General features: G+C 32.9%; 3 protein-coding genes across 5 annotated transcripts in view; 1 reads left to right on the forward strand and 2 right to left on the reverse strand.

The window, feature by feature from the left end:
* LOC109533694 (bifunctional purine biosynthesis protein ATIC) overlaps positions 1-1,380 on the reverse strand; it is a 10,504-nt gene extending 9,124 nt beyond the window's left edge. The window contains exon 1 of the mRNA XM_019899073.2: positions 1,212-1,380. Within this exon, the coding sequence (XP_019754632.1) occupies positions 1,212-1,236 (25 nt within the window). The 5' untranslated portion in view covers positions 1,237-1,380. The remainder of the gene's footprint in view (positions 1-1,211) is intronic.
* LOC109533692 (rab5 GDP/GTP exchange factor) overlaps positions 1-22,167 on the forward strand; it is a 28,439-nt gene that overhangs the window by 1,385 nt on the left and 4,887 nt on the right. The window contains exons 1-6 of one of the 3 annotated variants that reach the window (XM_019899070.2): positions 6,748-6,895; positions 10,583-10,694; positions 15,954-16,175; positions 16,234-16,558; positions 18,758-19,014; positions 19,840-19,997. In XM_019899070.2, the coding sequence (XP_019754629.1) occupies positions 10,601-10,694; positions 15,954-16,175; positions 16,234-16,558; positions 18,758-19,014; positions 19,840-19,997 (1,056 nt within the window). In that variant the 5' untranslated portion in view covers positions 6,748-6,895; positions 10,583-10,600. Of the gene's footprint in view, positions 1-6,747; positions 6,896-10,049; positions 10,695-15,953; positions 16,176-16,233; positions 16,559-18,757; positions 19,015-19,839; positions 19,998-22,167 lie in introns of those variants that run through there. The other 2 variants (XM_019899072.2, XM_019899068.2) reach the window with 2 other exon arrangements.
* LOC109533696 (chromobox protein homolog 3) lies at positions 3,206-6,510 on the reverse strand. The gene is made up of 3 exons (XM_019899077.2): positions 6,237-6,510; positions 3,761-3,967; positions 3,206-3,696 (listed from the first exon to the last, which is right to left on the reverse strand). The coding sequence occupies exons 1-3, from the start codon at positions 6,394-6,396 to the stop codon at positions 3,536-3,538; spliced, it is 528 nt and encodes a 175-aa protein (XP_019754636.1). The 5' UTR covers positions 6,397-6,510; the 3' UTR covers positions 3,206-3,535.

Genomic DNA, 22,167 nt, shown 5'->3' on the forward strand with positions numbered 1-22,167 from the left:
AAAAAAGTGTTGATTTCTTGTCTTTTCAGGATATTTCAGGAACCAAGTCGGGTACCTAAATTTTGAAAACGGTAATGAATAGGCAATCGAATTCTTCCCAATTTTGCCGATTTAACGGATTCTCTATCTTTAAAAATGTAGAAGTTACCCATACAAAGATTCAGAAAATGGCCACCCTGTATACATATGCCATTTGAGTTTTATTCATCAACTTTTCGCGCCTGTGAATTGTAAATTTAAAACATTTAGAAATAAGTTAGCTTAAAATGTTTTGTAAATATTTTTATGAAAACGTTATAGAATCATGAAACTACATAGTGAGTCTTTGACGGGTACAAATATTTTAACTGGTGGTATATTTTTGTCCTCGAAGCAGGGCAATCCTATAGTTCTGCTTTTGGGGCCATTATGTAGCACAAATTAAAATATTTGCACTCTTCAAAGATACACCATGTATAATGTTACAAAATTTAATATATTTGCAACGCTTAAATAACGTCTAGCGCAACGCTTCAGTAACATTTCAACGAAACGTTTCTGCAATGCTTCAGCGAAACGTTTCTGAGGGCAAAAATTTGCAGTTTCATAAACATTTCTGAAACATATAGTGCTAGGTAACTGAAACGTTTCGGGATTTTAATATACGTTTCTGAAACGATAAATTGTTTAGCAGGCATCCGCTCTCCAGAAAATGCAAAAACCTTCCTTTAAGTTTTGTTAATGTAAAAAGTTAATTAATGTCTAAAATTGTCAGTTGGCAAAAGAACATACATTTTTTTGAGCAAAAACTATAAATTGGACAAGATTTTACAAAGAGCGCATAAATGTCGAAAAAAGATTAGCGCATCAAATGAAAAAAAAAATCAGTTGATCCCAGCTACCAAATAAAGAGGTCTGGTAGTTTTTGTACCAAGACACTCAAGAGTTCCTCATTTTCACAAAGCGGATACATTCGGTTGTTTGATGAAATTATGAGTCTTATCTAGGAACAAATTATCCCGATTTTTCAAAAGATATATTTTTGTAATAACTTCAACTAACAATAACAGTAGAGGAGCCAGACATTTTTTTCTTAGAAAAAGTTAGGTCAGATGTACCACCCTGTATAGGGTATTTTATAAGCAAAACTTATAAACTACAGTAAACAAATATAAACTAGACCTAACGAAACATTCAGGAGAATAATGATAAAACTAATATGAATTATTTACCAATATTTCCACCTGTTGATGCCATTTGAAACCGGTAAGAATTCTTTTAGCATAAGTATAATAGTCACTCTATGGGGGGTAACCACGAACGGTCTGCACTATGAACTGTTTTCTTAGCAAGCCTAATTTATAAAGAAAAGGTCAAAATGATTGCAATATTCTGATAAACTATTAACAAACAATTATAACCTTTAAAAAATAAAACAAGTAACCAGAACCAGCACCAGCAAGTAAGCAATGAACTAAGTAAGCTGTGCGCATATCGACAGTGATTATCGATAATTTAAAAATCAAAAGTGATTGAAAGTAAACTGTGGAATTTTTCAAAAGTTTTTGCTTGTTTCCTAACACGTTTGACTAGTAATATCACATCAAGCCTTGATGAACTTGAATGTCTTTGGCAGAGTCTTTGGGTCCGAGCTAGCACATTGACGTCAGATCGCGTGATTAACACGTCATATTTGGTCATAAATGGTCAAGGTTGATAAATGGTGACTTTGACGTGATACTTTGCTAGATACAACTTAGAAAGTTTTATAAATATATAAACTTCTACATGTCGGAAACCCACAGAAAAATCTTAAGATTTAGCAGACACTATTAAATCTGTGTATATCTATGTAAATTCCGTGTTTTTTTTCGAAAAAACCTCGAACCGATAAATTTTTATTTTTAAATGCGGTTTTTAAGGTAAACTTATTTATACAGAGTGATTCGAAAATAAATTAGGACCATCAACTTATTTTTTTCAAATCCAGCACTTATTTTTTATTTCAATTTTGAGTTCTACATTGAGTTCGAGGTATGATTCAGGTACCATGTCCTATGCCTAAACTCAACAGGACTCGAGCAATTTACGAGGCAAACAATAATATACCAAAACAACAAAATTGCGAAGATAACGGAACGAGAAAAGTTGAAATTTTCTGCATTGTTGGGTTTGGTGACAGAACACATACCCAAATAGAAGCAGCTTAATTGATTAATCAGATAAGTAATCGGTGGTGTTCTTATTAACCGGAAATGTTCTGTCGTGTCGTGCTTGTGCGTTATACGAGATAATACCTATATACAACCACTATAATTATTATTAATTGCATAAATGTAAAGCTATTTAATTTAAAATTTAGGTTCTAGTTTTCTTATGGCCCAATAAATAACCAGAAACAACGAATCAAAAAACCCATCGATACCGGTTACATGTCGTCTATGATTCCCCTGATTCAAACTATCAGACACCCAGACAATAGATGAAGACAAGTAGTGCCTCTACTTGTCTTCATCTATGGCCTAGAATGTCGGTCGGCTTCGTCGTTGTCTGTAGTGTCGTTACCGGTTAAGGTGAACACCTCCATTTACTTATCGAATAAGAATGTGTTGTCGTGTCTTTGCCAGTCCGTTAGGTGTCTGATAGTGTGAATCAGGCTTAGAAGCTCAATTTAAAGAACTTCCATGATTCTCTTTCTCAGATTTCAGCCAATTTATATATGGTTTCCCGAAAAAGTTATTCGTTCGAGTTTCTTGAAGATAATTTGGATTGGCAAAATGCGTTTTGCAAAATACATATGTGCAATCTAGATAATAATTTAGTACAAAAGCATTATATTTTCCGATGAAGCTACGCTCTGTTTAAATGTAAAATGAGAAAATGGTCGATATTGGGCAACAGAAAATCCGCATTGGATGATGGAAGTTCACAGCCAGTACCCCTAATAATAATAAACGAGATGTGCGCAAAATGTAGGCAATATAAGTCTCACATACTGACAATCTTGTATGTAAGTCCATGCTTGCGCGATTATAAATTACGGTAAAATCTAATGTAATAAACTTGTAAAAACATGTCATAAATAAGCCACAGTCATGCATGCTAATTGGTGGGGCTCATATCACGTTTCTATTCCGCTCCAAAATGTGCTAAGCCTAAAATGACTCAACCTTTTTGGACGTTGATAACGTTATTACGGTAAAAATACAGGAATTAAACAATAATATACTATAAAAGTAATTATTTATTGGAATACAAATACTAATCTATTTTGAGATTCCTCACTTTGAAAATTGTTCCGTCGTTAATAAAATTAAATATGTTTGCATTGTTTGAAGATCATTATTAAATACAAATTAAGTAATTCTATGTTTCCTGCAAATATGCTCAGTGAAATATTAATAACAATATTATTTCAAGACAATTCGAGCATTTAATGTTTCTGTATGTGAACACTTTAGTCATGGCTATTATCGAAATCAGCAAATTTCATTAATAAATTAAGCGCTGATCATGTATTACTATATTGCAATAATTGTCCTTAATTTAAAGGTAGCTATTTATCTGCTATATCGGTAACTGCATTTGGTGAAGTCCAAGACAGTCTTTCTTCGTAAAATTTTATCACAACTTGTGGACATTTTACATTGGCTTGCGTAGCAGGAACTAAATCTGCTTCATCCGTTCCTACCCATTTCATTAGGAACAATAACGGACCTTCAAAATAATGTTAGATGCCTTTTATAAGACTGTTTATATTGTATTATAGAGGAACCCTAACCTGAACTGTTTGTGGCTCCAATTATTTTCTCCGGTTGCAAACCTCTATCAAATCCATGAAGCTTTTTATCGTCACTTTTATTCTTTTTGCTCAGTTTTGTATCGGAGATAAGCGTACCAGATGTTTTTCGCTTTTTGTTCTTCTCAGCTTCTTTCACAGCTCTATCAGCTTCAAATGTCTTAATCAAGCTGGGACAGTCTAAATTGCCTATTGAGAGAATTATTGAAAAAAAATTGGAAATTAGTAGCGAAAATAATATGTGGCTACTATGTTCATTTTACTGCTTGTATCTTTAATTAATTTATTTCTACTTAATAGTTGCGAATACTGTCCTTGAATTTAACAATGCTCTATTTAAGTTTTGTACTCATCAGGTGGAGTAATGTATGTTGTTTCTTATAATGTTAAATTATTTCCATAATGAACATTGTTCATTTTGGACTGTACAATATGTCGTTGTTTATAATTAAAATAGTTTTTTGTCAGACTCATATAATCTATCTAATAAGCTATTGAAAAGTAATTGTTAGCATGTGTATTTATTACATATCTTTTAAATAACAGTCTCAAGTCTTTTATATTAAAGCGGGCCGCGAGTGTCTATTTAACTATCAAATTTTTGAGTTTAACGATACTGAGAAATCATATTGTTCGCCACAGAATCACCAACAAGAATACAATAAGTCGACTAAGTAAAGTAACAAAACGGAATGTAAGAATTGCAAATATAAGAGATAAGCGTATATAATATCGTGTAAAATACAAAAGTATTTTGCACGATTAATTCAGCAAAGATGAAAATAGACCTGCAACCGTGAATAGGTAGGTATTACTACCTAAATTACCAGATTTTGCCATGTTACGTAAGTCTTCAATTACATGAATAAGGAAAATATTGGATAGGTGTTTAGATGTTGGAGGTTGATCTATTAAACGTTTTCTGCAATACATGAAAGAAACAAAGTAAGCAAACTTTGCTTCTCTCTGTGGAAATAGTAGGCACAAAATACATGTTTTCAAATGTTAATTTACTAATTACTCAAATAAACTAATAAAGTTCAGTTATTCACAGACAAACGAGATAGAAATATCGTTGTCGTTTTTCTTTTACTTATAATAGAGTTAAGACGAGTTTAGAGACCAAGTAACTGGGATACTTTCAGATTAATTTAAAAACAACGAGATAAAATTGTAACTTTGGAGACACTGTAAGTATCTAGGAAACGAAGTATTTTTGGACGCATACGCATATTCGTTTGAAGTTTTTTTTCATATTTTGCTTAGCAGAATCTCTTCTAAACAATCTCTTTCATATCTTGATTTTATTTGATTCCATAATTTAAATTAAACGGTTTCTTGTTGGGTAAATAAGAAGTCGGTTAAAGTCCACTGTAATTTATTTTCAAAACGACGCGTTTCGGTTATTTTATCTTATAATCATAATCAAGTATCATCGTTTTGAAAATAAATTATAGTGGACTTTAACCGACTTAGTTACCCAAGATTGAGTTCTACGCCAAGGTGTTTAGTAATAAATTTTCGTATTTAAGGTATTATCGAATTTTTTTGAGGTCGGAATTCACGAAACCTTAGAATTATTGAACAACTTATTGAAAATGATTTCCTATTATATCTCGCATTCATAACGGGTGTTATTTAAAAAAAATGAGTTGGGGTGTTGGGTAGTGAGTTAATTATACTCCCAAATATCTTTCCCCAGCATATCATAAAGACGAGCTTTTAGATTTTTTTGTTGCTGGCATGCCTCAAACAGGACTTGGTAGAAATCATTAGCATTATTTAGGCATGTTTCGCTTGCATGCATGCACTTTTTCATATGCATTACAACAATTACAACATGAAATAAAACAAAGGAAATACGGACGATATCTTATAAGCACTAAGAGCTGCAGAAGAAAAAGTAATTCAATAATACGTTTGCGGATCTTCTATATCATTGATATGAACTGTTTTTTTCGTCTTTCGTCGTAAAATATTCAATTGAGATTATGGTGGAACCTGATTTCGGGCCAGCTGCATGTTAAGTACTTAATACCTTCAATAGGCTTTTTAATAGCCTGTTAATGACGTGTTTAAACAATAGCAACTACCTTAGTGCATCTAGTTTTAATCGTAAATTTTGGATTTGCTATCCAGAGCTAAATAAATTAATTTAATATTTTCATTTCTAATCAGCGAATGAAGTGGAAATTGGTCAGCGCTAAAAAGTTATGAAGTTGACTCCGATAAACCAATTGAAAAATTGAAGGATTGGAGTCACTTTCGGTATATTTTACTGGTAAATGACAAATCGTTGAACATTTCTGAGGATCTGAGTGCGTGTCTATCAAGTTTCCAACTGTGCTTAGATATCTTTGATATTCGGAACAAAACCGTCATTTTAACGACCAATTTCTTTTAGGGATGTTTTCAACAATTTAAAGTTAGCAGTTTTTTATATAACTGATTATCTTACTTTCTGGTTCCCAAGTATTGTCCTTGTCGTCATAACCTATCCACTTGAGTAAGTATTCTTTTACTCCGTTCTTAATTCTACAGTCTATGATCTTTTCCACGACGTACTCTTCTGGAGCCTCGCCTGACTCTGGACTGGCCGAGGTCTTTTTCGACGTCATTGCTTCAATTATTTAAATAAAATCGTTTTAATAATATTCGGATTTGTATTGTAACTTTTTGATGTGCACACTTTGACATATTTTTCATTTTACCGCAAAAAGTCAGTGTTGCAAACCTTAAAATTATGTTCTATATTAATATACTTCTCCTGCAATCAACTCTACATTGTAATTTACTTTTTCATTTTTATTGAACAATTAACATTTGTTTTAATTGAACAGGTAAAAGTTATTTTCAATTTAAGAAAAACGAAAAGGTGTTCAATTTGTCTTAAAAAGCTATAAACTCACTATCTGGCAACAGGGCAGTAAATATACAGAATATTCTTCGCTGCTGCAGTTGGCTATGTGGTGCTATCTAAATCTGTGACATCCCCGTCAAACAACAAACATAACCTATATTAATTATAGTAAATATTGTGATTTGGGAACAATTTAAAATAAACATTTAGTTATAGTTATTGTCAGCCCATCCCCCCATCGCATCATCAGCTAATAGGTAAATTTTATTTTATTAAGTTTGGCAGTTAAATATTACTTTGTTCTTCGAATTATACTCGAAAATTGTAATATAGTGTAGTGACATATTTATAACATTTAGAACTTTTTTCATAGAAAACAGAAATATTTATTAGTTTATATAAGTACAGACAACCGAACGTCTTTTTAAAGGGTTGAAATAATATCAAGGAAAAACATAGTCCGTTAGTAAACATGGTATAAGGACGGTTTTTATATGTTTTTCCAGGTGTGCAAAACAAAACTTATCTTTATATGTTATCAGCGTAGGTAATAGCGCTCTAACGTTTTCCCTCGTTACTAGACTCATCTGTAAGGGATTAAAAATAGCCACTGTGTATTCTGCCCGTAATTTATTGTGTAATTCTAAGGTGGACACATGTTCCACACTGGTACATTTGGTCATCACTAACTTCTTAAAACTAATCTTGTTTCTAATTTAATTCAACCTTCTGGATTATGGAAATTATTATCATTTAATTTAAATTCACAGAGTTGCTGGTATAGAGACTGGAGCGTGCTGAAACGATTTTATAAAAGTACAAGGCCCTTTCTTGACTTGAATTAATATTCAGTTGTATAAGTTCTCATAGTGACCAAGCAAGACACCATTACTAAATTCGCTGTTTTCTAATGTAGCCTTCAATCTGCAACTATTCAAAATTGTTGAATGGTGAGTAGTGCAAAGCCAATCAGCAAAGATGTCCATAATTTTTAACGCGTTAAGTATTTATTGAAAAATATGTCTTCCGATTTCGAAATACTTCATTTTACACCTCACAAAATAGAGCACGCTCCGATAACTCTTTCATATTATTAATTATTAATTATAAAATATTAATATCAACTAATATTACTTCGTCTTCCAAGTTAATTCTCCAACTTGCTAGGACGAAAACAAAACCGTCAATTTCAAAGATTATGTTATGTATTTAAACTAGTTTAAGAACTTAATCCTCGGAACTGGATCGATTAAAGTTAAACTCGTTTAAGGTAAAAACTGTCTACGGTGCATACTGTTTATAATTTTATATAATATATAATTATAATAAGAAGTAATCCGGTTTAAGGCTTAATCGCGATTAAATTCTGTCGGTGCATACGGGCATTAATATTCTACTTTTATGTGTCGCCAACTGTACAACTCTCATTAAGACAGCAGAAATTAATGCTCAATCTATTACTTCTAAAGTGCTACTTGTAAGATTGAATATTGGACATCATTTTTATAGTAAAATCACCAGTAATTTTGTGATACCCTATTGGTTGATTTTCTCAACGGTTAATAAGGGTTTTCACCGTTAATATCTGTTTTGCTAGAGGAAAAATCGTTATCTGATATCATTTTTGGCAACTAGCCGCATTGGATGGCGGTTATGTTTTTCCCTTTGACGGTGTCCGGACACCGACCCTTAACATCATTTCAGGAGATAACTCAAAAGAAGTGTCGACCCTTTTCCGGCGCATTAATAGTAATATCGCGCGAAAGTTGATGACGCCGGTCACCGGAACACAGAAACCAAATTTTATATTCATTTTCAGAACGGTAAATTATTATTTTCATTTGCTTGTCGAATATTAATAATATATTTTATAAAAGTATAAGGTGCATATAAACCTGCAAGTCACCTTTTAAGTTTGATAATGTTGATATTGTTTGGCGTTTTGTCACTGTGGAAGTTTTGGAGATTTGCAACGAAATATTTTCAAATATGCTATTTCTCAAAGTAATTTAGAATTTGATTTAGGAACCATTAATAATCGCATTTGTTACGCTGCCTTTTCTTGTCGAATAAAGTCAATATTACTTATGTCCACTTATTTTAATTTTATTTCTTTAAAGACCTGAACTATTTTACTTCCTAGTCATGTTTAAACTCACTTCCTCGTCTAAAGAGAAATCATTATGTTTTTAGAGGTTGCTTATAATTTTTTTAAATGTTTGTTTTTATATTACAGTATTTAATTAAAAAATTTGGTGATGCAAACATTTGTTTCATAAATTACCAAAAATACTCTTTGAAATTGTCGTAAAGATAATAGGGATCGGGAGGATTGGGCGATATATGAGCTCGTCGTGGGCGACAATGCTCACATAAATTTGGCCTGACAAACACTGACTCCGTAGTCTGCAAATCAGCTACGATATTATTTTAGGCCATTGCAGAATGCCAGAAAGTACTTTTTAATATCAAACATTTTTGTAATTTGAAGCAAAGATTGTAATTTTTCTTTTCGAAAAGTATGCCAATAAGCTACCACCAAACATTGGACCATTTCAAAATAATACTTAATCACAAAGTTGAAATTCGATTTTCAACTGTTAATATCTTTGAGAAATTTTGGAGGTTTTTTTCAAAATTTTTCTGGTACCCTCCAAGTGAGCCCCTATAACCCCTTAAAAGAAATGACGCCAATTTACATGTATGTATTACATCATATCACATCGCTTAGTATTTTTTTTTAGTATATGAAAAGCTAAATAGACCAAATCCTAATTATCTTGCGCTAAGAATGTGATTTATCCATTGGTTTCTTTGTGTTTACTTCCTTGTCTAGAGAGAATGTCAATGCGATTCTTATCATTAAATTTGTTATCGTGGGAGCTCTATTTAAACAAATACTATTAAATATCGTATAATTGGAAACGGTATGTAATTTGTTTATTCACGACAAAGGTTGAACAAGATTGTTAAAGTCGCAATTAGTTACAAATTTTTAATTTAAATTTTTAATCGTTGAAACGACACAATTGCTCGGATAATGGTGGGAATATTCTGGTATAATTACTATTATTCATTTTATAGAGCGAGCCACTAATATTAAGTTTTGGACGTCTTATGAAGATTTTAGACTTGTATTTTTACTAAAGTGATGATGAGAACTTATTTTCGATTGACCGTCTAATGATGGTAATTATTATTAGTAGTCATAGTTTTAATAACCAATAATGGTGAAAGCCGCAATGTAGAGTGTGAGGACAAATTAAGGAAGCTAATTTTGTTGATGATTAAATAACAAAGCATTTAGAAGCACACATTCGTATCTCAAGTTGAATACACTATATCGTTAATTTGCTTATCCACCGTATACAATTTTCTGTTCAAATAGATAAAATCCAAATTAGTATTAACTCAGAAAACTTCAGTTGAAATTTGGTACTGGTGATCTTGAAATTATTTGCTCCTAATAGTGTTTAGTCAGCATTAAGCGCAAGGACGGTTAGGATTAACGTGATTTATTGTGTTAAGAACTAAATATAAATACAAAAAAATATATTTCTTCGGCCAGTAGGTTTCAAATTATCGTCTGATGCAAATGGCTGATCCTGGCGAGTGTGAAGTGTGTTCTTTAGCGTATACGACTTTGAGTTCTCAAAATGATTGTGCTGTTAAAGGGTCATCTTTGTTAAAATATTCTCAATTCACAATTGTGCATTTGTTGATGAAAGAATTGAACTTTTGCGCTCACGATCCAATTTTCGTGCCTCCGTGGTAGTATTGTGAGCTACCTAGAAACGTTCAATTTTATTTTTTTGGTTCACGGGATTGTGTACCTAATTGTTCTGTGTTTGAGCTCTATTTCTGGAGCAGGGTTTGAAAAGACTTAGAAATAATTTATTAAGTGAAGCAAATTTACTTTCAACATGTCTATTTTGCCCTTGCAGAGATCTTATAAGTACATAATGTATGCCACTAAGCAACCATCTTTGAGGATCAAGCAAGCTGATCTAAAGTGCAAAACTGGATGTGGGTTTTATGGGAATGCAGACTGGAATGGTAAGGATTTTTAGCCTCTTCACTTTGCTGTCTGATTGTTTACTGCATGGTTTCTCTATCTAGAGCTTTAAGAGATTTAGGATATAACTCTTAAGTAAACGCCGTATAAAACCTTTGAACTTGAGATAATTAATTCAGCTGATTTATAGTTCTTTTATCCAGTAAGTTCAAGCTTATTTTGAGCGCACATCTGGGTTGTAGTATCATCACTTTTTCTCTAGATATCTTTGGGAGAAAAATTAATATTAATATTCCTTTTTTTTAATTTCAAATACTTATATCTATTCTTTGCTATATAAGCATTCAGCTAGAAACATATTTTATTAAAATTTAAAAAAATATTTCATTTTGAAATATAAAAATCTACATAAACAGGGAACATTAAACAGCATTGAATTTTCTAAATTAATTAAACAAAGGTTTACTTTTTGTTTCAAATGCTCGTGTCTAGCAATAAAATGCGAGCAAATAAAATAAGTGTTTACATTTACAATCACTTTTAAAAGCAAAATAGTTTCTCTTATTCGCAGTGTAGACGAGATATTTGATCAAATAAATCTTAAGCACGTTTTCATGATTAACGTGTTTGATTTGATAACAAGTAGTAGTATTTTAAGAAAATTGATAAAATTGGCAAATTATAGACAGACGTAAATATATACATAAATACGACAAAAATAAAAACGACTTAATTTTGTAGGATAGATCAATTTTTACTTTTCAACATAATCACTTTTTAGACAAATACACTTCGTCCAACGATGTTCTAGTTTATCGATCCCTTCCGAATAATAGGATTTGTCCAAGTCTGTAAAATGGGCATTGGTTTCTGCAATCACCTCGTTTGAGTAAAATATTTTTCCCGTCAGCAATTTTTTCAAATTGTGGAACAAGTAATAGTGTGAGGGAGCCAAATCTGGAGAATAGGTGTGATGCGGATGAGTTGGTACCCTACTTCCATCAACTTTGCGGTCACAACTGTTGAGGTGTGAGCTGGTGCGTTATCGTGATGGAGAAGGACTTTTTTCTGGGCCTATCGTCCACGTTTCTCTTGCAGCTTGGTTTGCAAACGGTCCAATTACGATGAATAGTATGCACCTGTAATAGTTTTACCCTTTTCCATATAATAAATAAAGATTACTCCTTGGGAATCCTAAAATACATTGCCATAACCTTCTCTGCCGAAGGAACTGTATTTGCCTTTTTTGTTTGGAGTGTAGTGGTGTATCCATGTTTCATCCACAGTCACAAAACGGCGCTCAAAGTCCCTTAAAGAACGCCCAGCGTCACTTGCGTCCATATTGTCACTCCGAAAATGTTGAAACCTCTATAAACTGTTCTAATTGAAGGTGCAGAGTCACCGTAATGTATATCAAGCTTCTCTTTAGTCTCTTGAAGCGATTTGCCTTTTATAAAGTAATGTTTAATCAGTACGCGAAACTCTTTCTCGTCCATATTTTGAAAATCTCTCGTCTTCTTTGTTTCAACGAACGTCAAACATACAGAATAAACCGATCTGGCTGAAACTTGGTGATGCTCCTAACTGAAAATAACTTCTATAGGCACCAGTGATTTTGCTGGTGGCTCGCTGACTTTGCACGGACTTTTCACACCATCCTCGTATATCTTAATTCAGATCTCTCGACTGCTTAGTTCGGTTCGAGTTCATGTTTAGGTTGACTTAAGTTTAACCCAAGCTTGAGCTCCCATTGTACAACCGGGTCTTACATTACGCAAGTAATAGGAGGGCAATCACATTTTTAATTCATATCAGTCTTGCCACACTTAAGAACACAACAGCGGCTGGTGGAAAATGTATCTAATAAATTGTTTTTTTTATTTGCATTATTTTATATGATACCCAAGATAAAACCCTTACATTTGAAGTAATTTTTTGTTACTCATTTTTCTAGAAAAATTATTTACCAAATTTTAGTCAGGTTTATCAGGACAGTTTCTTCTGTTTTCAGGACCAATTGCTTCCAAAGTAATAGCTTTAAAGTATTGAATGACAAGTTTTGTATGTTTAACTTTTAATTCGTCGATTTTTCCACATACTTTTCTTCTCAATTGTTTTTTTTATACAATAGCTACTGATTTAATTTTGGTTACACTTTTCCGTTTGTTTCGCTTGTTGTAGTTCCTTGTTTTTTAAATCATATTTTTTCAAATCATTTTTGTTGATTCAGGGTGTCTGAATTTTGGGTTGCAGATCAAATGTATATGTTTGGAGGAGAAATTCCCTCTTTTTTCTATATTTGAATTATATGCTAGTTGTTCGATCCGTTCCATCAACCTCCTTTATTTCCATATTTTCTAATTTCTCTTCTTTAAATTTGAGACAAAAAGTTTAATGCAAAATTATTTCTAAACGACCATATTTGGTTACTCTAAAATTTATTTTTTGAACAGTGTTATTTAGTTTGAAGTAACAGCTCAAGCTTACTTTTTAAAAATTCTCTAATAATCTTATTTAATTATAATCGAATAAAAATAGACTATTTAAGTAAGCAAGACAAGTTCAAGTTCGGTCTGCAATATGAAGTTGGAACATTTTGTATGAAATTAAAAAAAATACGAGTGTGTGCGATTTGTCATAATTTAACTAATAATTCTATTATATTTTTAGAGTTCGAGGTGCTTTAAAGTAAAGCAAACGCGTTTGAAATCTTAGTTTAGGCTTCCATACTTTCGGCAATAACATTTCTCAATTTTGATATATTCTAAAATTGGATGTATGATCATGTATATTAATATTTGAAATTGATCATCAAATAAGTTTTGCATGCAGCTGCTTTCGAATTTAAACACTCTTTGACCTGATTAACGTAGTGCAACTATAGTGCATACATGAGAATGTCAATAGATAGATAACCTTTGCTTGAAGCTTTAATACTGATAACAGAATAAAGACATTGATATACGCAATGATATATTAAATATTTGTAGTTTACAGCTTTTTTATATGGAACAAATTCTGATATTTAAATTGTTAATGTTAGATGATATTCTGCATCTGCACTTCTAATATCATTCACAAGGAATTTGAATGAAAACCGAAAACAAAGACGGGTTGTCTACTATTGATAATATTATTTGAATTTAGATTAGCCAATTTAAAATTTGATAGTTTAGTGCAGTAATTTGAATCCGTTTCATTTTGTTGTTTGTGCTTGTTTTATTATATTGTTCACATACGGGCAAAAGTGTAATTTCAATAGGATTTGTTGGTTTACAGATATATATTTCTGGTTACATGTATAACACGTAGATTCATGTATTTTTTTATTATTGTGTTTTTATGGTATTAAGTCATGCTGCTTTCAAAGGGCTCGTATCTTACATATTACTTAGCATGTGAAACATTTCCCCCCGTTTATTTAAGTAATTTTAAATGTGCAAGTATGTTTATATATTAAGAAGTTATTCGTATATAGTTTCAAGCGCCATAAGTTGGAATAACTTATGCGTTATTAAATTATGCGTATTTTAGCATTTACTACATGAAGAGTACATTGCATGTACTTACTAAAAGAGGCCACCAATTTACTATCTAAAATTTGGATAATATAAGTTTATAAAATATCTTTAAAATATTTATAATATCTGTTTTCAATAATCAATTATTTATTGATACAAAAATTAAATTTTAACGCCATAACTTGAATTTAAATAGCAATAGGGCAACCAGAAAAATCCTTTAAATTCGGTATGCAAAGACTATTATAACTTATCTATTTTTCTTAGATGATTTACTATATAGTTCTCACCGTGTTAAAAAGATATTGGTATGTTATAAATAATATTGAAATCTTTGCAGCACTTGCAAGGAGTCAATTAGGGTTAAAAATCGAGAAATACCACTCCGATTTAGGAAATGTTTTTAGATAATTCGAAAGTGTTCATATTTGCAGATAATTTTTGTGAAAAAAATAAATTGCATTTTGTATTTAATTGTTAAACTACTATTAAAGGCAATAAATGGTAATTTGCTTACGAATTTCCAATGAAATAAATAACTAGAAAAATGCTATTCTGACTTAAGCCAATAATTGTTTAAATGTCCTTTTCCGAGATATACACTCTAAACTTCGGGAACTCTGAGCATCCTCAGTATTAAACATTTTCACCTACTTCAGTTAATCATCGGCGTTGCAGCTTATACCGGGCTACTAGTCAAAAAAATTCACCAAAAATCTTTCCAGACAGCATAATATTTGCACTATTATCAGTAATAGCAAAAAATATTTAAAATATTTTAAGCATAAACTGAGAAACGTCGTGAAAAGTTCCGTCTTTCTTTCAGAAATCTGTGAAAATATTTAAGATATTTTTTAATTCAGCGGCTATGACTTAAGAAGTTACGCATTTCTGATAAGGTCTAGTTAGGTGAAGCTACTTAGCAACACGTCACTGTGATTATTTCAATATTTTCAATCGTTTTCGAGAATTATGTTAATTCAAACCTCAACTTTGTTTTATTTTTGCTTCTATATCTTTAAAGGTGCGAATTCGGAGTGAAATCAAATAACGGAAACACATTTCTTGAGCCACTTCGATAGCCTTCAATATTTACAACTGTTTAGAGACATTAATGTATATATAAAGTTTTGCTTTTATATGTTTAGCTGATTTTCTAAGTGAATTTCATTTAAAACAAGTGCCTGAGACACTTTATTGAATTTTATTTAAAACAAGTGATTGAAACGCTTTATTGAATAGCACTCTCTCAATGAACGTTTAGATATTTTGAAACGTTTCCTACATATGAATGAAAATAATCAAGTGTTTACTCAGTTTTTAGAGGTCAGGAATCTGATAATATTGAATACAAATAATCCTGTACTGTAAATGATTTTTCTGTTAAGTATATCATTTGTTTTCATATCATTTCCATCTATGTCTGGATGCAATCTGAATTAAACTGCTCGAAAAAGCAGTTTAATAATTAAATATTACGTTATTTTGTATTTGCACTAAAAGGTTAAATATACAGGTTAAATCTGTATATTTAACAATATACAGATTTTTAAAGCGTAGCAGGCGTGGAGTATTATAAAATATAAACTTCCAGTACTTAAATTCTCGTCCTTAAGTCAGGTTTAACATTATTATTTAGAGAAGCAAATGTTTCAACTATATTATAGTTAAAACAAAACATACATTTAAAATAATATATTCCGTAAAAGTAATATTTGCTATTTTTATTTGCTCTCTATATTTCTCTTAGTAATTTCCAAAATTACTTTTGTTTTAAAGGATACTGTTCAAAATGCTACTTCTACAGCCACAATCAAATGGAACAGGAGAGGCAGAAAAAGTCTCGTCATTCAGCTCATCCTGGCGTGCACCTGGGTGAATCCTCAAAAAGCCCAGTATCAGGATTCACAAAGTTTGAAGAAAAGAAAAAGCAGCAAACAGATAAGAAGACGAAATATTTGAAAAGTTTGCCAGTGTTTAGGAAAACGTCCAGTGCTAAAGGTATGGCGACATCAACTAGTAAATTACATAGTGATTATAGAAAAAGTTTTCTTTCCAGAATCTGGGAAACCCGATAAGTACGCTAATGTAAGGCAGACTAATCCGGATGCAGATAAGCTAATGGCGGAGTTTCTGGGCCAATATGGATTTCTCGGTGACGACATCCGTAAAGATTTTATAAAATGCATCCAAGTTTTCACCTCAAAGCTTCTAAATGAAATGGAGTCCAAACCGATCGACGAACTGGCTGAGATGGCCCAGAAATACTACAATTGGTACAATGGACGAATTAACTCCCACGCGGTTTATGCAGAAGTCGATCCAGAAGTTAAAACAGACCTGGAAGGTTTATTTGAAAAGCATAGCATGGTTACTTTATACACGTGAGTAGCATTAATTTATTGTCACATTTATAGCCTTGGTTATAACTAGTTAGAGTTAATCTCATTATGATATGTACTAGTAATGCTGGCTCTATCAACGCGTCACGTTTCATTTAAAACCACTTGCGGGGGTCTTCGCAATCTTATCACCAGGATCTAGTATTTGCCAACCAGTAGTTGTTCTAACAGCCAATTAGTTAGCGGGAATGGGGCAGATGCAGCATAGAGCAAGTGCCTCTTATTTTAAAATTATAACGTTAGTGCGACAACGCAGCAAAAACAAATATTTTTGTCGAATCGCCATTTCACCATTCGTTTAACATGGAAATCGCTATTTTCCGATCGTTTCTATTTCATTTGGTTTCCTTTGAGGCCTAAATTCTTGATAGTTCGTCATGGTCAATATGGTATGTATTCAACACATACATGCACACATGCCGTCATAAATTTGGCGGACGATAGCAAGCTGTAGGTCCAGCTGCAGAGTCAGACTCCCGCTCTCTGGCTAGGAACACCCGACTCAATTGCCATCAATTCTGATGTATATGAGTAGGTATTCTACCCACATCAATCCCCTGCATGGATTTGTCCCTCATACAATTCCAGCCACTTTGCAATCTTTTCCAAACCTAATCCCAACAGCAAAACGATTAGGTCAGTGACATGACATGACTAAAGTTATGATGTTAGTTGTATTATCGGCAAACAGTATCAACTTTAAATCCTCTTTAATGTCGTAAAGGTCATTAATGTAAGTTAAGAAGAGCAGCGGCTCCAATACCGTTCTGTGTCGGGTACCCACCATGATTTACAGCCTCAACATTTGAGCATTAATACTTACAATCCATGTAAGGAGAAAAATTGAGTGCGGTCCAAACCAAACTTTGCTGTCCAAATTATCGTCATGTGACATACAATCAAAGCCTTTAAAGGATCATTGAAGGATGCATATGAGTCAGGACTAGCCTCCAGACATTCCGCCACAAACTGATTTATATATTTTAGACAAAATGGGCAGTGCTTTTGAAGATGGGTATGACCGCTGCTCTTACTCCGCTACACTGGAAAAAATGTTTTGAGCAATGTACATATTAATAACTTTGGTGAGAGGATAAGTTATGACTTTCTTCAAAATTTTGATGATTTTGGTCGTCGTATCAAAACAGTCCTTTCTGGTGCTGTTATTAAGGTTGGAAATTTTTCGACGAGCCTCATTGAACGTTGTTTCTTGAAAGAGGAAAGGCTCAGTCTCAGAGCTAATGTTGTTGCGTAGGAAGTGTTCAAATGTCTTATTTGTTTTGCACAGGCAAAGCTTTCAGGATTACGTTTGACTGTTTCGAATTTGATTTTATTGTTTTCCACATGACTATCTGTGGCCTAGGAGCATTATTTATGACGATATCGTACATTCGCCTTTCGTTCTATATCTGAGTTTTTAATCATTGACCTATGTGGATGGAACTATGGCTAGATATTAGGGTATAGATTGTTGCGTAGGAGAGTTCCGGAAAAACCACGAAAATCGCTGGAGAATGACGACATTGGCGATAATGCCAGAGAATGGCCTCGCGTTGATTTGTTATTTCCACACGAAACAGCGAAAAGCTCATTTACTTTTGTCTATAATTAAAAGTTTAAAGCCGGGTTCTATTCACTTAAAGTAAAACGAAGCGCGCTCCAATAACACCACCTGATCATACAGAACGTAATCTGAAAAAAAAAGCGGGACTGGCTTCCACTGTGCAGGCTTATTTATACTAGCCCCAAGCTTATTTGTACAATACAGCATGGGGGTTTCCTGTAATATGGTGTTCCCCCTGCACGGTACGCGCTTTTCAGCTGTGCACGCTTTTTTTTATCAACAGAATGGGAGTTCTCTGTAGTATGGGGTTTCCCTGTAGGATACGTGCTCTGCCGCTGTGCATGCTTTTTTTATGAGCAGAATAGGGATCCTCTGTAATACTAGTGTTTTTCCTGCACGACAAGATATCAGGGGTGAGTGATTCAGTTCATCATTGAACTAGTTTGATAGTCTCCTCACTATGACTCCCGATTCTGGTTCTCAAAGGGAAGTTTAATAATAAACCACAATATCAACTAGTGTAGTTACTTTAAAAAAAATTTGTATTTGATGTTAACATTAGCTTAAGAAACAATTATTGTAAGATGTGTTTTTGGATATAGGCTTGTTTGTTGCAGATGGTTGTTCTGTCCATCATTTACCAACGACGAAGAGAAAGACCTATCCATTCAAGATCGAATAAGGAAACTAACGTGGGTAAATGCTCATCATTTGGATTGCTGCATCAGTGAAACGAGCCTGGAAGTGCGAGATCTCGTTTATACTGCCATCACCGATTTGCTAGGAATGGACTCGGTGAACGCTCCACAAGAAAAGCTGCAATGTGTTGTGAAGTGTTGCCGAAGCGTCGTAGAAGTTTTACAGCACTGCCAAGGTAAATTTGTATTTCCGCAATCATGCTTAAGAAATTGCGTGTTTTAATTGTCATCCTTCTATAAACATAAATTAATATCTTGCTAAAACATTAAATGTAGCCGTTATTTCTGTCAACGTTATGCAAAAGGCAAACATACTTATTATCTATTTGAACGAGTAGAACAAACACCACTTGAAATCGTAATGTCCTTGCTGGCAAAATGCAACTTTAAGCCTACTTAATACATTCTCTAGAGCTATTCAATCAAAGTGGAATCAAAGAACAAGTGGCTGCTCGAATAATCTAAATTCAAACATTGGTTTAGTTCCGGGTTTTGTGGAGTATTATAATTCAATCACACTGTTAAAAATAAACTCTCATCATCTTATTTAGTCATGTGTTACTCACTTCCTCGTTTTCGGTCAATTTATTATTGATCTATATGACAAGGGATACATATTGCAATGTTAGCAATTTCTTATTTTTCAAAAATGAATAAATACATTAACTAATGTAAGATATACTGAGTGAAACCTTTAAGTGCAGGTTTTTCTTGCGGTCGCTAATTTCACGATAACTCAGCTGACCAGAGCTAATAGGCTCGGAACCGGTCCTGGGGGTGTCTGGGGTTGGCAAACCTCGAGATTTGCACACTTGGACATCTTACATGATTTCTGATTCGGTCATTAATTCCCGACTAAATTCATGTCTGTTACATTAACTAATTTAATCTATTTTTTGAAATTTATAATTGAAGTACCATCTGTAGTAAAAAATCAATGTTTGCAGCAAATTAATGATGATATCAATGAATGATGCAAAAGTTATATTCTTTTGTTTCAGGAGGGCCAGTGAGTGCAGACGAGTTTCTCCCCGCTTTAATTTTTGTGGTTCTAAAAGCGAACCCGGCCAGGTTGAAAAGCAATATTCTTTATGTCACCCGATTTTGTAAGGACTCGAAACTTATGCAAGGCGAAGCAGGATATTACTTTACTAACTTGGTAAGTTGAATTGGACGTGCAAGTGATGATTACAATTATTGTTGTTCTGCGGTGTTTATTAACAACTGTCTCTCTACACGATAAATGTGATTTTTACAATTCTTCATTATTTAATATTTTTTTCATGCAAGTGAAATATTTAAAAAGCTATTAGAGAAAGTTGTATAAATTACTGTATTTATGTTGGGAAAAACTTGAAACTGAAAAATTGAATGGAACGTTATGGCACAAAACTTATTTCTAATATTTTTCTGAATTATTTTTTAGTGTATATACTTTCCTGACTGTGTTTCAATTCCAAATCAAAATTAATTCCTGGGTTTCCGTCAACGTGTCGTATTTTAATTGATAAATAAATACAATAAATGACTGAAACCCAGGAATTAATTTTGATTATTTTTTAGTTAAGGTAATTTGCATCATTTTCAACCCTGCTACATTCCGAATAACTGAAAAATGCAACAAACCCAGATTAACAAAAACTAATTCTTCCAACGAAATACGTCCAAACAAATTGAAATTAATCTTAACTAATCTAAAGTAACCTAACCAAAGGAAGCAGGGTATTTTTAAAGAATAATTTTAACTCCGGTGTTTGAAATTCTCAAACTTTAACTTCGCTGTCTCTTTCGCGAAAACGACGATCGATGATCTTACCAAATTTTTTTAAATACAGAGTTATTTAAAACCGGAGTCATTCATCTGAAGGTGTTGTCTGGGATCAATTAGGAGTGCAACAAATTTTCATTCTCTCCTAATTTTTTTTAGATAAAGGGTGCCCGCCTTCACCAATCTGTCTTAGCACCTTGTAAGAGACGCATTCTTTCTTATTTTTGTGAAACTAGGTACTGTCCGCCATGTTTCTTCATTTTTATTCTTTTTTCTTATCGTGTAAAGTGGATTTTAGAATTTCATAATTTTCAGCAGTTTATCTTAAACTTTTTCTGTCTTGTCGAATAGTTTCGAGTGCCCAAGCGACGTTTTCTTCATTGTAGTTTTTAAAATGAATACCGATTTCTCTTGCCTAACCATGGTGTCCGCCCTTATCTGTATAAAATTACATTTTTACTAAAACGCAATTATTTCAGGCAGAAAAACAATATTTTCTAATAAAATTGCCATATGTTTACTAATAAGAGAGCAGATCAGAAAAAATAACTCCTTTGGATTTTTAATGTTCTCTTGTCTGCAATAGTCTCTTATAGTTTTCAAATTCCAAAAAAAATACAATTTATAAAATATTCATTCTGTGTTCTACGGCGAATTTATCCACCGAAAATGTATACTACTACTGACACTAGGAACTTAACTGAATTTAACTAACTAACTAACTAACAGTCATTTATCCGAAGATTGAAATATCCTTCGTCTGGGTGACTTTGGAATATAGCATGCGTCTCATTTTTTTTTCTAGTTGTTTTTTTATTTAGTTCTTCTTTTTCCTCTTCTTCTAACAATAAAAGTTCGCGTTAACAGTTCGATGTCGTCTATCTTTTGAGCACTTTTACTCAAAGTATCTCACGAACTAATCTCTTGAGCTGATCTGTTGCGGCTATAGACGCATCACACAATCCACACCAGAGACTGCGACTGCGGCCAAACGCAGCACCGAGTCGCAGTCGCCGATCGCACCACCGAACCGCATCTTTAATCGCTGCTTATGAGTTCTGACTAAATTACGAGTACGTCTTAAGATTAAGCTTAAGAGAGTATTTCACATTCACGTTCGTTGGCAGCTTTTACTTTTGCAGAACAATTAAGTTGCTTGCAATAAACAGCACACCTTTAAATTTGCGCGTCTATTACATCGAAGATCAATTATTTAGAGTCTGCCCAAGGCAGGCAAACTTTATTCGACATTGTTATGTATTTGAAGTTTTGAAGAACACAATTTGAAAACTAACCATAAATGCGCTGCACCACTGACACGTTTGTTGGCAGCAATAGAGATTTTTCATAGAAAATTTGCAGAATTGTAATTCTATCAATTAGAAAATTGGCGTTAAAGTAAAGCAAATGTCGCAATGTTTTAACTGTAATTTTTAGCTGTATTACTAGTCTGCCATATGATATTTGACCAATTTTAAAATATTGCTTACTAGCAAATTTGAGAGCGCAGCTTCAAGTCCTAATATCTTGGTCAAATTAAGTAAAAAATGTTTTCAAATAG

Source organism: Dendroctonus ponderosae, unplaced genomic scaffold, assembly GCF_020466585.1.
Source record: "Dendroctonus ponderosae isolate FM_Combo_2020 unplaced genomic scaffold, Dpon_F_20191213v2 Dpon_F_20191213_5, whole genome shotgun sequence".
Classification (NCBI taxonomy): Eukaryota; Metazoa; Arthropoda; class Insecta; order Coleoptera; family Curculionidae; genus Dendroctonus; species Dendroctonus ponderosae.